Here is a 13,999-nt window from a genome sequence, read left to right as displayed (position 1 = left end):
CCCCACGAAAGGTCAAGATCCCAGTCCTAGCCCTCCCTCCTCCCTCCCTTCAATTCCTCCCCCCACGCACCCGTCACCTCCCTCCATTCCCATTTCTTCCACCTCCCTCAGATCTCCGCGCCTCCCCCAATGACGTGACCACCAGCACGACGGCGACGACCATCGCGTAGCCCGCTCAGCATGGCGACCCCCACGGCGCCATTAGGCGGCGCGTCCCCGACGGGCCGCGTCCTGGGCCCGGCGCTGGACCGGATCATCAAAAACGCCGCGTGGCGGAAGCACTCGGCGCTCGTGGCAGCGGCGAAGGCCGCGCTCGACCTCCTCTCCTCATCGCCGGCCTACCCGTCGCCGGACCCTACCTCGCCGAAATCCTCGCCGCTGCTCGGCCTGCCCCCCGCCGCCGCCGACGCGGCCCTCCACGCGCTGCTGCTCGCGCTCGAGTCCGCTTCGCCCAAGGTCGCCGACCCCGCGCTCGATTGCGTCGCCAAGCTCCTCTACCACCGCCTCCTCTTCGGCGACCTCGGTTGCGCCGGCGGCGGCGACGATGCCTCTTCCCCCTCCTCCCGCCTCCTCAACGCCGTCCTCGCGTGTGGCGCTCTCTCCGATGACGCAATGGAGCTCGCCACCCTCCGCGTCGTTGTCGCTGCTGCGCGGTGCCCCACCGTCGCCATCCGCGGGGAGGGCCTCGGCCAGGTCCTCAAGACCTGCTACAACATATACCTCAGCAGCAGCAGCGGCGCCAATCAGCTCTGCGCGAAGCTTGCGCTCGCTCAGGTGCTGGTCATTGTGTTTGCGCGCGTGGAGGTGGACACCATGGACGTGCGCGTGCGGACGGTGTCGATCACAGATATGATGGATGTGTCTGACCGCAGCCTGAACGACTCCAGCATCGTGCAGGTGGCTCAGGGGTTTATAAATGAGGCTATGGAGGGCAGTGATGTCCCAGAGCCAGGGTCACCTGTGGAGCCAATTGAAGTGGACGGAAAGGAGGATGATGGGATGAGCAAGATCAGGGAGGATGGGCTAGCGCTCTTCAAGAACCTGTGCAAGTTGTCAATGAAGTTCTCGACGCCAGATAACCCTGAGGATCAAATGTTGCTGCGGGGCAAGGTGTTGTCTCTTGAGTTGCTGAAAATGGTTGTTGACAATGCCGGCCCTTTCTGGCGAACAAACGAAAAGTATGATCCTGTACCTGCATGTTTCAGTTTTATGCATTTCAATTATTCAACCTGTCACAATGCCCATATAAGAATATTGTTGCAGTGAAGTATAAAATGACTGTTGGGAGGATGGCACAAAGTGTACAATGTTGAGATCTATGGAGCGTTCTTGTTTGCTAAAAGATGTTCCAATAAGCTTAAGCTATATTAGCTCAGAAAATTATGAATCCACCTTTTATTGCTATAATGGCACAACATTTCTCTAATCTGTCTGCTGAACTATGTCAACATGTTCGATAAAGAGTTCTGGAGTTTTACAGATCATGAGGCATGGGGGCTACTATATGTGTGCATTTCACTGGCTAAAAATGTAAAATCCTACGACTTTTGCAATTTCAAAAATTTTAATTCTATATCACAAGTGAAAGGTATAGAAGCAAAGGAATTAAGATAAAACAATAATAATAGTTCTTAGGTAGATGCTATTACCAGTACTTTGTAAAAGGCTAGAATCTAGGTGGATGGCTAGTTGGTGGGCGTTTTTTTTTGAGAAAAATGCTTATATTTATTTGTCAAAACCATTGTGCGTATTCTGAATTTGTGTTCCCACCAATCATGTACTTAAGAACCTGCTAGAATGGTTCGAACGAGATCCTGATGATGTCTTTATTTGGTTTTTTGTTAAGTTTATTGTAGTCCAGTCTTTTCACTAAAAGACTTCATAAAATAAATGTTCACAGGACAAACAGTATTACTGAAAAGGGAGAAAATGAGATAGTATTACTGCATGGATGCTATGTGCTATGATAGTCACTTAGTCAAAAAAGGGAGGCAAAATGAATGCCATTCTGCATATGACTTAACTTTGTACTAGTCCTAAAATGAAATCCTTAATATGTTTTTGAAAAAGAAGAAAAAATCTACATTTTTCTTTGCAAAGTAGAAATGGTAATTCTGAAATATGCTATCGTTCAGCAAATATCTTAAAAGTCTGCACATACAACTATTAGCCTTATGAAGTTTTCTTTAGGTTATTTATAACGGAGTGTAGAAATTACTGTGATCTTGACAGAAAATAAAACTATGGATTGATAATTCTTTTTTGAATCAGGTACCTTGGAGCAATCAAGCAATATCTTTGTTTGTCCTTGTTGAAGAACAGTGCTTTGTCCGCAATGAGTATTTTTCAGCTGTTGTGCTCCATATTTGTGGGCTTGCTATCAAGGTTTAGATCTGGGCTGAAAGAGGAAATTGGAATATTTTTTCCAATGCTTGTCCTAAGGGTTCTTGAGAATGTCCATCAACCTAGCTTTCTGCAAAAAATGACAGTTCTAAACTTGTTGGAGAAGATCTGTAAAGAATCTCAGGTTCTTATCGATATCTTTGTGAACTACGATTGCGATGTAGATGCACCAAATATTTTTGAAAGGTATGTAACTTGGTACTTGATGGATAGCACCTTCTGTTTGTTCTTAAATAAGCAAAGCAATAGTGGCTGGTTTCTTGTTCTTTATGGCAGTTCACTGTAAGGATTAATGCATTGACCTGAGGAAAGCTTTTTAAAAACTACATTTCGTTATCTTTTCATCATATATTAAGGCACCTCTAATTCCAGTAGATGTTTACAGGGCTGTCAATGGACTTCTGAAAACTGCTTTAGGTGTTCCTCCAGGATCTACAACAACATTAACAACAGCCCAAGACCAAACATTTCGGATTGAGTCAGTCAAGTGCCTTGCAACCATAATCAAATCAATGGGTTCATGGATGGATCAACAGCTTAGAATTGGTGAATTTTCACCAAAAGTTTCTGAAGCTTCTTTAAGTTCAGTGAGTTCAATGAGTTCAATAGACATTCCTAACATCCTTATTGGAGAAGATGGGAGTGCAATTGATTATGAACTGCAATCTGACTCTGGTAGCCCAGACGTATCTGGTGCTCCCTCCCTTGAGCAACGTCGTGCTTTTAAAATAGAACTTCAGGTATATGTTATTTCCATGCTTGGTTTAGAACATGAGATTCTCAGTGTTAAGTAGGATTTTACTTTTTTGGACTAATGAAGTACAAATTTCCTTCTCCAGAAAGGAATTTCCTTGTTTAACAGAAAACCTTCCAAGGGTATTGATTTTCTTATTAAAAGCAAGAAGATAGGGCATTCACCAGAAGATGTTGCTTCTTTCTTGAGAAATACTGCTGGTTTAAATGCGACAATGATTGGAGACTATTTGGGCGAAAGAGATGAATTCCCTATCAAAGTTATGCATGCATATGTTGATGCACTGAACTTGGAAGGTATGGACTTTGGTGAAGCCATTCGGTATTATTTGCGAGGCTTCAGGTTGCCTGGGGAAGCACAGAAAATTGATAGGATCATGGAAAAGTTTGCTGAACGATACTGCAAATGCAATCCAGACTCCTTTACCAGTGCAGATACCGCATATGTTCTTGCATATTCTGTAATCATGCTCAACACTGATGCTCACAATAATATGGTCAAGGATAAGGTAAGCCAGATGATAATAAGCATCTTCCTTTCAAGATTAGTTCATTTATGAGATTTTCCCTGTGCAGATGTCCAAGATTGATTTCATACGCAATAACCGAGGCATAGATGATGGAAAGGACTTGCCTGAAGCTTATCTGGGTACACTATATGACCAAATTGTCAAAAATGAGATCAAAATGAGTGCTGATTCATCAGTCCCACAAAACAAGCAAACTAGTACTGTGATGAAGCTATTAGGTTTGGACAATATTATGAGCTTTGTTAACTGGAAACAGGTTGAGGATAGGGCAGATGGAGCAAATGACTTGCTCATCAAGAACATACAAGAGAAATTTAAATTAAAGAGTGTAAAGTCAGAGTAAGACAAATGCAAACTATCAATAGGCAATAGTTTTTATCCGCTGATGCTTGCAATTAATTGAAGCTTGTGCTTTTTGTAGGTCTGTGTTTTCAGTTATTACTGACACGACTATTTTAAGATTCATGATGGAGGTTTGTTGGGCCCCAATGATGGCCGCATTCAGTGTGACACTTGACCAGAGTGATGATAAGGCTGCCACGTTGCAGTGTTTGCAGGGATTCAGATCTGCTGTGCATGTAACCTCTGTTATGTGCATGCAGACACAGAGAGATGCCTTTGTGACATCTGTAGCCAAATTCACATATCTCCATTGTGCCGCTGACATGAAACAAAAGAATGTGGATGCTGTGAAGGTGGGAATCTCAGTCAATCCATAATATTTAGTATTGACTGGATTTTGTTGCTTTATCCTATCATTTATCACTAACACATGAATTAACATTCGCAAGTTATGATATATCTATCAATTTTGAAGCGAGTCATGAGTGTTTTACTTTGTTTCCTGACAGGCTATAATATCCATTGCGATCGAAGATGGTGATTATTTGCAGGAAGCTTGGGAGCATATATTAACATGCCTTTCTCGGTTTGAGCATTTACATCTTCTTGGAGAGGGAGCACCTACTGATGCTTCATTTCTCACAGTACCACTGGTTGATTCAGAAGAAAAAACACAAAAGTCTGCCTCTACGTTGTCAAAGAGAACTAATGCACTTCAGAATCCAGCTGTAATGGCTGCTGTTAGAGGGGGTTCTTATGATAGCACAACAGCAAAAAACAAAGCATCGCCATTGGTTACTCCTGAACAGATTAATAATTTCATATCAAACATAAACCTGCTAGACCAGATTGGCATTTTTGAGCTAAATCACATATTTGCTCATAGCCCAAGACTAAATAGTGATGCTATTGTTGCTTTTGTGAAAGCTCTTTGCAAAGTTTCAATGACGGAGTTGCAGTCTCCTACAGACCCTCGTATCTTCTGCCTAACAAAGATTGTTGAGATTGCGTAAGAACATTTGTATTTAAGAGTCTATGAACCTACACCTACTTCAAGCTACACAAATTTATTCCAAATGTTCTGATTCAAAGTTTCATTGTGCAGGCATTACAATATGAACCGCATACGTTTGGTTTGGTCCCGTATTTGGAAAGTTCTGTCAGACTTTTTTGTTTCTGTTGGGCTCTCAGAGAATCTTTCAGTCGCAATATTTGTTATGGACTCTTTGAGGCAGCTTGCCATGAAGTTTCTGGAAAGAGAGGAACTGGCAAATTATAATTTCCAGAATGAATTCCTGCAACCTTTTGCGGTTGTTATGCAGAAGAGCAGTGCTTCAGAAGTACGCGAACTTGTAGTTCGATGTGTCTCCCAAATGGTTCTGAGTCGTGTCAACAATATAAAATCTGGATGGAAAAGTGTTTTTACGGTATGTATGATATTCTACAGTTAGTTTTAGTATGATATCTTTGCATAAGTTCTTGGGATCTACAATTAGTTGTTCATAGGAAGGAAGCCAGAGTAACTTTTAAAATTTCATCATTCATATTAACAACATTTTTCTACTTACAGGTTTTTACTGCAGCTGCTGCTGATGATCGAAAAAGTATTGTTCTGTTGGCATTTGAAACTATGGAAAAGATTGTTAGGGACTATTTCCCTTACATTACTGAAACTGAAAGCACAACATTTACTGATTGTGTTAAATGCCTCATTACATTCACAAGTAGTAAATTTAGCAGTGATGCCAGTCTCAATGCTATTGCATTTCTTCGGTTCTGTGCTGTCAAACTTGCCGAGGAAGGATTTATTTGCCATGACAAGGATGCTGACCAGCATCCAAATAATTTAGATTCTTCAGATGGGAACATCACAGTGCATAAGGATGATCATGTTTACTTCTGGGTTCCTTTGCTTGCTGGTATACTATTTTTTTTCTTCACAAAATTACATCATTCTTGAAAATTCAGGAATGTATCACATTTGTAACATGTTTTGATCGAATTTTATTTTTCCAGGTCTTGCTAGATTGACAACTGACTCGAGACCAACTATCAGAAAAGGTGCTGTGGAAGTGCTCTTTGACATTTTGAAAGATCATGGGCACCTCTTTTCTCAGTCCTTCTGGGCTAATATCTTCGAATCAGTTATCTATCCCCTATTTAGTAGTGAAAGCTTTGCACCAAATGGTCAGATTTCAAGTGTAAATAGTACTGAGGATGATTCTTGGAATTTCGAAACTAAAATGGTGGCTCTAAAATGTTTAGCAGATTTGTATATTACCTTTTTTGAAGTGATGCGGCCAGAACTTTCTAGAGTTACTTCTGTTATTACAAATTTCATCAGAAGCCCATATAAACAATCAGCTAGCACATGCATATCAGTTTTCCAGCGTTTAACAGAAGGACTTGCATGCAAGCTCTCCAATGATGAGTGGGAGAAGATTTTGCTGTGTTTCAAAGAATCAGCAGCACAGACATTTGTTGTGTTCGACAAAATAGTTAAAATGATGAAAGACATTGAAATTCCAGATAGAAATGAATCTTACTCTGAAGCTGAACAATATTCAGATCATGACGTATACAATGATGATGAAGAGGAAGCTAATATGGAAACAGCATCTTATGCTATTGTCAGAATGAAGAATCATATGGCTTTGCAACTCTTAATTGTTCAGGTAATATATAAATCATGTGGTTTTTTGTTAGTTAAAATAGGTTTTGGAAATCCCCTTAGTTTGATACCATGATTTCCTTTTTCTTTTTCTAAGAATAGACACCATGGCATCCAATTAAAATAGGAATTAAATCTATAGAAAGAGAAGCCTACATGCATTTTTAATTTGCCAATGCCAATGCCTACATGTACTCAATCTTTTCCTGGCTTCCATGCAGGGCATCGTTAAATTGTATGAGATGCACAGGAGCTTTCTATGCGCTGAGCATATAGGCATAATGTTGCAGATGCTATCTGCCATTTCATCTCATGCAAGTGAAGTGAACTCTGAATCTAAGTTGCACATAAAACTACATAAAGCATGTTCCCTTTTGGAGGTATCTGAGCCAGCGGTCATCCATTTCGAGAGCGAATCCTACCAGAGCTATCTGAAGCTTCTGCAAGCTATTCTTCATGACAACCCATCTTTGTCAGCAGATATGAATGTGAATGTGGAGTCACAAATTATGCTTGTCTGTGACAAAATATTGCGAATGTATCTGACCTGTGCAGGACATGAACCATCTAATGATGCTTCTGGTAGAGATCCAGCTTTACACAGGTTGCCTCTGGGTACTGCTAAAAAGGAGGAACTGGAGGCTAGAACTTCGTTGGTCCTTAATGTAATGCGGTTATTGGGCAGTTTAGAGAAGAATTGCTTTAGGAGGAACTTGCCCATGTTTTTCCCCTTATTAGCTAATCTTATCCGCTGCCAGCATAGCTCTGGAGAAGTTCAAGTTGCACTGTATGAAATATTCCAATCATCAATAGGCCCCATAATATCAGCATAGTATATATTATTTCCTCACAAGTTGTACAATTTTGTCAGTCCATTTTCGTAAGGTAGCTCATTTGATAGTGGTTACATCAGAATATGGTATAAGAAAAGGGTACAGATTTACAGTATTGTAAATGACTCATTGTTGAGACCTATCACCTGTCCTTCAGGATTCTGGTGTTGAAGGTGAATTCTCTTTCTTATTCTCTGCCAACTTTAATATGTTAAACTTTCAATAAAAAGTAGGGGATTAATTTATTCGTGCCATATTTTTTGCAGCTACATGTAATGTTGACCCAGATGCCTGAAGAAGGATTTTGAGGCGCATTTGCCGGTCTTTTCTAACATTCATCATGTCAAAGCAGCTGAACATTGGAACAAGGCTCCCTAATTTCTGTCCTGCATCAACAGCTCTGAAATTTTGCTTAAGAGGTGGTTTGCTTGCCACTGAGAGATTTTGAGCATACAGTTTTGGTGTAGTTTTTCTCTTTCTGATAATTGCTCTGTACAGTGTCCTCTCCTGAACCGAGACTACAGTGAAGAGGGGCGTATGTCATGTTGCCTTTTCCCCTAATCTGCTGAATCTCTTGGAATTACCACAACTGTATCTACACTGTAGTTAATATATACTTTCATTCTCAACAGCAATGGATATCCCAAAGCTGTCTGCTAAGGAAAGGTGAGCAATATAGTTGAACACTATACGTCTATATCTCATGATAACTTTTTTGTTAGCTGGGACTCGAATTTACTATGCTTCCAACAACCATATCGAGTTGCGTGCACTTATGAAGGCAGATGGGTTGTCGCTTCAAAAATTGTGTTAAGAAGGTGGCTGTTCTGGTAAAGTCAGCATCACACAAGACGCCCTCGTCTTCAAATTTGTTTGTACTGTGCAGGGCCAGGTCAACCGCCCTGAAAAACAAGCGTGGATGCCTCTCAGTCACCATCCATGACTCGAGTTCACCTAATCCCTTTTTGAAAACCACCTCCCGGAAAAGCGACAACACACGTATTCTTATTGGCAAGAAAATGGCATTTCACCTTTCAGTAGCCATATAAAATCTCTTGTTTTATTCAAGAGCTGAGCTCTCCTAAGTTCTAACACACATTTGGTCATTCTTGACGAACCCTTGATACACAACAAACAGTGGTAACTAACAAAACTGATATATATACAAACTACAAGAGCAAAACATTTTGGCCTTGCTTGGAACGTAGGAATTTCATGGAAATTTCACAAGATATGCAGCCCGCACAAATTGGGAAATTCTTTGGTTCCCACGCAGCGCGAAGAAGGGCAGCTTCGCTAGCAAGCAGTCTTGTGATCATCAGCAAGGTAGGATCTCTTGATGAATTCCAAGCAGTCGGCAATGGCCTCAGCTTGTAAGGAGTTCTCCCTCTCTGCTGGCCCAGGCCGGGGACACCGGCCGGCGTGGCTGAGCATCTTGTGCGCCCTCGCTGTCGCCGGCGACCACCTCCTGGGGCAGCAGTTGAGCTCCTCCAGGCACCGGACAAGGAGGGCGGCGAGGCCGAACAGCCTCACGCGCAGCCGGAGCAGCGAGCCGAGCCGGACGTGGCGCAGGCGCACCCGGTGGCCTCGACGGCTCGCCTGACGATTCATCGCCGCCTGAGAGGAGGGATTCTGCAGCCTCGCCTGAAACCTGAATGGAGCAGGTGCACACGGAGGATGCGTGTGTCAGCTCTTATATAGCAGTGTGCATCACTACTGGGTCCAACCAACCGGCCATGTCACATAGCAGGCCATGATGTAACGCAAGGGTACAAAGGATGTGGATCAGGGCAGCCAGCCACGGTTTTAATACATTATCACCTGGTGAAACTACTTGCCATTGCCCTAAAAATAATCTAATTGTCATTTTCATGATGTGTAGAATGGATCTTCTTGGCTGCACCTGCTCTAGGGCTTGCTCTGGCCTACTTGATGTCCTGAGTGGTGTAGTACACTGGTTGCTATTGCTGCTACAATATAGTACGTGCTGTGTTGGAACATTCACTTTATAGATGGGGTCGTCGATCGAACTTGATCTGAATTAGTGTGCTCTCCATGGTCTCATGCATAGTTAATTGACAAAATGCAGAACTATAATAGTAAGATCAAGAGCTCAGTACCAAAGACAACTGAAAGTCTTACTGATCCAGGCGTGCATACCTGAATTTCTCAACGTCTGCACTCGTCTCACTCTCACCGTCCGATTCCTCTGTTGCATCAAGGTCCTTCTGGAACTGAAGTTGAAATGGCAATGATCATTGATCTCGCCATGTCCCATGTTGTTCAGGTGGCCATGAGGCCCTGTCTGGACATCGGAGAGTTTTGTGTTTATAACTTTATATTGATGTGTCTGATAAAAAAAAGCGCAAGTTGTGGTCCTGACAAAATTACCTGACTCAATGTGCCATGCATCCACTTGCATGACAGTATTCAGTCACGTTTTGTTTGGTTATAGCTTTATTGCAAATTATTTGGAGACTCTGTTTAACTGATTCTTTATTCGCAGGAAAATAATCACCCACTTACTCCCAACATATTTTGTCTGCCCAGTAAATCTAGGGGGGAAAAACAAGCAGAAAGCACCAACTAAAGTTTGTAAAAGCAAATTACTTTGTGAAGATATTAGATTCGTATGAACACTCAAGATCTGCAGGTCTTTCAACTTATTGTAGAAGATTACAACACTTAATAAGCCAACGGGCTCATTGCTTGTCTGATAAGCTTTAGAGGCTAAAGCTTATTTGGGGATACAGACATAACCTCACAACAACCAAATCGAACAGGTTAATACAATTGAAATATTTCATAAAATCAGCCAAATGCTGATTATCTAAGGCTACTCAGGGGGAAGTTGCGCAGTGGATTCTCTTTAAGCAATTCAGTTTCCCTGTTGAAACAAATCGAACAGGTTAATACACTGACAAAGAAAACAAAGGATAAGAAATGGAGCATACAAAGCCATGCCCCACTTACTTCTTAAAGCTTTTGCTTGTTGCTTGCCTGAGCTTCAAAACAGAAGGATTTGGGCTCTTTGGTACCTTCCGAGCTGGTTCCCTATAGCAATTAAAAGTGTTTTTTTTGAAAAAAAAATGATTTCTTAAAAAGCTGAAGTATAAGCTAGGATGTCAATAGCATACTGTGCACATTCTTCATCCACGAAAACCTCAATGGAAGTGGCCCGGGTTGGCTGAACTGCTCCTCTCGCTCCTAACTTTTGTGGAACCTGCACAACAATGTGATATTTTCACAAATTCGTTACTCAATAGTCCCCAATACAAGTATCACACGGGACACTTTAGAGAATTCTAGTAGCCTGGCGAAAATACCTTGTGACACGTCCATTTAGTGGGCATCATGTTATTTTCTTTGTTCCTATCTGCTTGTGTTCCAAGGGTGCGCCAGCTCGTATTTTCTTTTCTCCTTGTTTTGTCAATGCCCTGATTTGGTAACGAGTTCTCATCTTTGTATACTGAAAGTGGTTTGTTAATGTCGATTCTGCAAGTGTGCAAAGGCATAATCAGTGACACTACCAGAAATAGACCTCCAGGTTTCGTTGTATGCTTGACTTTGTTGCATTGTATTGGTACCAACCTTTGCAGAGCCCTTGGCCTCCCAAGGTGGGAGTTATCTGCTTGCTGATTTCCTGTCACGCCAAATACAGTATTAGCTTGCAAACCACTTGAGAAGTTCATTCTAAATCACTGTACAGCTGAACACGCTTACTGTTTTCATCACGTTTCAAGTTAGTCCCAAAGCTACGGATTGGCAGATCATTTGTTGTATCATCTTGCTACAGAAAGAAAGGGTTAATTCAATGGAGATACCGGATCCTAAATAAAAACTGCTGCCATTTATATAGCAAACCTCAGAGTGTTCGCTCGTTTTGGTAGATCTTCGAAGAAATGTCCTGTATACAGCTTCCAACTTCTCCAGAGGCTTTGCTTTTCTGAGAGGGAAAAATGAATATAAGCAATTTCATCCATTCATATACATTAATCAAGTATGAAAACCAATTCACAACTTAAAGAGAGGTAAGCTGACACCACGATAAGGAAATCTATTCTGAGTGTTGCATCACGCATAAGATACTGGCATGACTAGTTGAAGGCATGCCATATCTAGAAGAATAGGAACAATAAGGCTACAAGAAATTTAGTATTTTAGGTTTGCTGACTAGAAACTAAAAGGATTTATCTGTGTTTGTGTACATTGGGGGTCGTGTATCAAATTAGCAGTTGATCATGGTATCTTCACGAGCAGAATGTCTGATTCAAGTTTATGCAAATAATAAAAAAAGAACAAAAGTGCAACTGATTCTGTACCCATGTTCTGTACGACAATCAAGCACAGAAGAAATATATATTTTCCCCAAAAGATAACCACCCCGATGTCCATCACAGGGCAGCATTTCTGGATTGGATATCTAGATTATAACAACACAATCCACTGGGCAATCTCAAATCCAAGAGCCTTATGAACAACAAGTGTCTCGTGGAAATCTCACCTAGTTATACCAAGGTCAAAGATCTCATTAGCTTTCCTCAGCTTGTTCTTTGACTCCAACAACGACGCGTAGGACATGTAGTAAATGGCATGGCTCTGCCCAATCTGGTTCGCCTCCAGAAACCTGTATATCACCTCAGCATCAGCGCAATTCCCAGCCTGCAAAACAAAACAAGGTCGGCAATCAAACAGACACATGAGATGCCTCCACTAACCAGAAGAGAACCAGAGAAAAAAAAATCAATCTTGGATCCCCACAACTCACGTATTCCAGCCACACTTTGAGGAAGCGGAGGTCGTTCTTGTAGCGCTCGTCGTGCCAGAAGGTCCGCACACACTGCTCGTACAACACCACCAGCCCCGAGCACTCGCCGCCGGTAGGGAACGACTCCTGAACCCACTTGATGCAGCTGCGAGGACGAATCAGAGACGAACCAAATAAATGAGCAATCTTTCGGCTCGGGCAGCTACCACGAACCAAGAAATCCGGCAGAGGCGAGTTATGGGGATGGAAACGCTTACTCCAGCCACGGTTGGAGCGGATCCTCGCCCTGGTACTCGTAGATTGCCTCAATCATCCTCCTGGATCAGGCGAATCAATCAAATGGTTAACGCACAAGGTAGATTGCATTATGGCAGCAACTTGCCCCCTCTCCAGATCAAGAAACACAGATCAGATGAAACCATAACTTTTTCCGTAGCTGGGAGAGAGGGAGGGGACGGCGACATACCTGCGGGCTTCGAGGAGGGCGGCGCGCTGGGCGGGGTCGACCTGCGCCTTGAGCGCGCGGTTGAGCTTGGACACGTCGCGCCCGCGCTTGAGCGGCCGCACGTTCTCCTTGAACGTCTCGCACTCGGTGCCCACTGCCACCGGCGCCGCGGCGGCGGCGTTGCTGACCCCCATCAGCGCCAGCGTCTCCTCGTCGAGCACCGCCACCATCTCCTCCGCCGCCTTCGCCGCCACCGCCGCCGCCATGTGAGGTGGATGTGGGTGTCGCTCCGGCTGCAATTCGAACTCGAGGGGATTCGACCGTTGCGTTTAGGAGCGGATGCAGCTGTGGGTCGGGTCTCGGTTTTAAACGGCAAGGGTTTGCGAAAAGTTCGGGCTTCAGTTTGGGCCGTGGGCTCTTAAAATAGTCGGATCTGTAGTTTGGTTTGGGCTGGTTTGTGCCCACGATAGCCCAGCTAAATTTTGGCCGAGGATTTGCTCGACATGAGAAGCGTGAATTGCCTGCAGAACTGGTTGGAAAACATTCATTAGATCTTTTCAACTGGAACATACAGAATTTTACAACCATAACAAACAATCATTGGTTAAACATCAACATCTGCTTAGTTTTCGGAACGATTGCGCATGAGATTATTTCTCGATTCCTGTTCCGCATCATGAGCTCAACTTTAGGACAAGCAGGCTTCATAAGCACTGAACTACATTCGCAACCGAATTTCATCTGATTGTCATACCCTATCATCTTACACAAACACACTAACAACTCTCTGACCCTGCAAGCATTCATCTAAGAGGTTTCGATTCATAACAGGTTTCTGCTGTTTCAACCACAATGTTTACATCCAGAAAGTATTAATAGGTACCGGTTGGAACGCACAATAGCTATCTTTTCAAAAAAGAACGCACAATAGCTAGACGACGCTCCAGATTCCTACAGCTGAAGGAAGGGGACGCCGGGACAAAACTTTTCCATCCGCATGCTAGCTACCGCCAGCGTAAAAATCACATAGTGAGCTTGCGAGATGGGGATGCAACGGTTTTCTCGCAGGAGGAGAAGGCTGCTGTGCTGCACTCATATTTTGAGGCGGCACTTGGCACTGGCTGCTGGGAGCGTGGCAACACTGTAAACCTGGAGGCGCTTGGGGTTCTGCAGCTTGGCATGAGTGATTTGGAGCTTCCATTCTCGGAAGAGGAGGTCTGAAGGACGGTCAAAGAGCTGCCTCCTGACAAGGCC

At 43.2% G+C, this 13,999-nt stretch overlaps 2 protein-coding genes across 4 annotated transcripts; one reads left to right on the top strand and one right to left on the bottom strand.

Annotated features, from left to right (window-relative positions):
- The first annotated feature begins 94 nt into the window (after positions 1-94).
- LOC112895134 (brefeldin A-inhibited guanine nucleotide-exchange protein 1) lies at positions 95-8,192 on the top strand. 3 transcript variants are annotated; one of them, XM_025963022.1, is made up of 13 exons: positions 181-1,178; positions 2,272-2,589; positions 2,789-3,143; positions 3,243-3,665; positions 3,733-4,025; positions 4,108-4,381; positions 4,538-5,037; positions 5,134-5,455; positions 5,599-5,947; positions 6,045-6,703; positions 6,921-7,705; positions 7,799-7,951; positions 8,031-8,192. In XM_025963022.1, exons 1-11 carry the CDS (start codon positions 181-183, stop codon positions 7,530-7,532), a joined length of 5,103 nt encoding a protein of 1,700 aa, XP_025818807.1. In that variant the 3' UTR covers positions 7,533-7,705; positions 7,799-7,951; positions 8,031-8,192. The 3 variants fall into 3 exon arrangements, with proteins under 3 accessions (XP_025818800.1, XP_025818807.1, XP_025818812.1); XM_025963015.1 differs by having other exon boundaries at positions 95-1,178; positions 7,799-8,192; XM_025963027.1 differs by lacking the exon at positions 181-1,178 and having other exon boundaries at positions 2,431-2,589; positions 2,779-3,143; positions 7,799-8,192.
- Positions 8,193-10,159: 1,967 nt separating this feature from the next.
- Positions 10,160-13,036, bottom strand: LOC112873938 (mitotic spindle checkpoint protein BUBR1). Its single transcript, XM_025937049.1, has 11 exons — positions 12,767-13,036; positions 12,558-12,617; positions 12,301-12,445; positions 12,037-12,194; positions 11,397-11,478; positions 11,256-11,322; positions 11,124-11,175; positions 10,859-11,027; positions 10,670-10,755; positions 10,506-10,586; positions 10,160-10,419 (listed from the first exon to the last, which is right to left on the bottom strand). The coding sequence occupies exons 1-11, from the start codon at positions 13,009-13,011 to the stop codon at positions 10,359-10,361; spliced, it is 1,206 nt and encodes a 401-aa protein (XP_025792834.1). The 5' UTR covers positions 13,012-13,036; the 3' UTR covers positions 10,160-10,358.
- Positions 13,037-13,999: the final 963 nt, after the last annotated feature.

The sequence above is a fragment of the Panicum hallii genome, chromosome 1, assembly GCF_002211085.1.
Source record: "Panicum hallii strain FIL2 chromosome 1, PHallii_v3.1, whole genome shotgun sequence".
NCBI classification, from domain to species: domain Eukaryota; kingdom Viridiplantae; phylum Streptophyta; class Magnoliopsida; order Poales; family Poaceae; genus Panicum; species Panicum hallii.
This window is presented reverse-complemented; position numbering and strand designations above follow the sequence as displayed.

What these genes read in the sequence shown, in the direction of transcription:
- LOC112895134 (XM_025963015.1), top strand. Translation starts at nt 181, where the DNA reads ATGGCGACCCCCACGGCGCCATTAGGCGGCGCGTCCCCGACGGGCCGC. An exon ending in GCACCAAATATTTTTGAAAG is followed by an intron (nt 2,590 to 2,788) that starts GTATGTAACTTG and finishes AGATGTTTACAG; the next exon opens with GGCTGTCAATGGACTTCTGA. An exon ending in TGCAACTCTTAATTGTTCAG is followed by an intron (nt 6,704 to 6,920) that starts GTAATATATAAA and finishes GCTTCCATGCAG; the next exon opens with GGCATCGTTAAATTGTATGA.
- LOC112873938 (XM_025937049.1), bottom strand. Translation starts at nt 13,011, where the DNA reads ATGGCGGCGGCGGTGGCGGCGAAGGCGGCGGAGGAGATGGTGGCGGTG. An exon ending in GCCCTCCTCGAAGCCCGCAG is followed by an intron (nt 12,618 to 12,766) that starts GTATGTCGCCGT and finishes CGCCTGATCCAG; the next exon opens with GAGGATGATTGAGGCAATCT. An exon ending in AGGCCAAGGGCTCTGCAAAG is followed by an intron (nt 11,028 to 11,123) that starts GTTGGTACCAAT and finishes GCACACTTGCAG; the next exon opens with AATCGACATTAACAAACCAC.